Source organism: Condylura cristata, unplaced genomic scaffold (assembly GCF_000260355.1).
Source record: "Condylura cristata isolate star-nosed mole 26May11 unplaced genomic scaffold, ConCri1.0 scaffold00058, whole genome shotgun sequence".
Classification (NCBI taxonomy): domain Eukaryota; kingdom Metazoa; phylum Chordata; class Mammalia; order Eulipotyphla; family Talpidae; genus Condylura; species Condylura cristata.
In genome coordinates this window covers 853,250-853,819 of record NW_004567159.1, presented here as the reverse complement: position 1 = coordinate 853,819, position 570 = coordinate 853,250, and the positions used below count along the sequence as shown (strand labels likewise).

Here is a 570-nt window from a genome sequence, read left to right as displayed (position 1 = left end):
GTCCCCGCCAGGGCCTCCCGCGGACGCCGCTGAGGGGCATCTTCCAGGGCGCCAAGGTGGTGCGAGGCCCGGACTGGGAGTGGGGCTCGCAGGACGGTGAGTGGGGCCCGCGGCGCAGGGGGCGGGAGGCGGCGCTGCCCTGGCTCAGCCGCGGCCCCCCGCAGGAGGGGAGGGGAAGCCCGGCCGCGTGGTGGACATCCGCGGCTGGGACGTGGAGACCGGCCGGAGCGTGGCCAGCGTGACCTGGGCGGACGGCAGCACCAACGTGTACCGCGTGGGCCATAAGGGCAAGGTGGACCTCAAGTGTGTGGGCGAGGCGGCCGGCGGCTTCTACTACAAGGGCCACCTCCCCAGGCTCGGTAAGGGACAGCCGGGCGTGGGGGCGCCGGCTTGGGGGCTCCTCCTGACCCGCCCGTGCCCCCAGGCCAGCCGGCTGAGCTGCAGCGCAGGGTGAGCACCGACGGCCAGCCCTGCCCGCGTGGGGACAAGGCCAAGGGCCCGCTGGACACAGATGCTCCGAGGGAGGCGCAGGGGGGCCACAGCGGGCGGCCCCCCAGGGTGCTGGAGGTG

At 75.8% G+C, this 570-nt stretch overlaps 1 protein-coding gene across 1 annotated transcript in view; it reads left to right on the top strand.

The window, feature by feature from the left end:
- Positions 1–570, top strand: part of MIB2 (mindbomb E3 ubiquitin protein ligase 2) — a 6,443-nt gene that overhangs the window by 2,758 nt on the left and 3,115 nt on the right. The window contains exons 3-5 of the mRNA XM_004695281.2: positions 3–96; positions 165–359; positions 425–567. Coding sequence (XP_004695338.1) covers positions 3–96; positions 165–359; positions 425–567 — 432 coding nt within the window. The remainder of the gene's footprint in view (positions 1–2; positions 97–164; positions 360–424; positions 568–570) is intronic.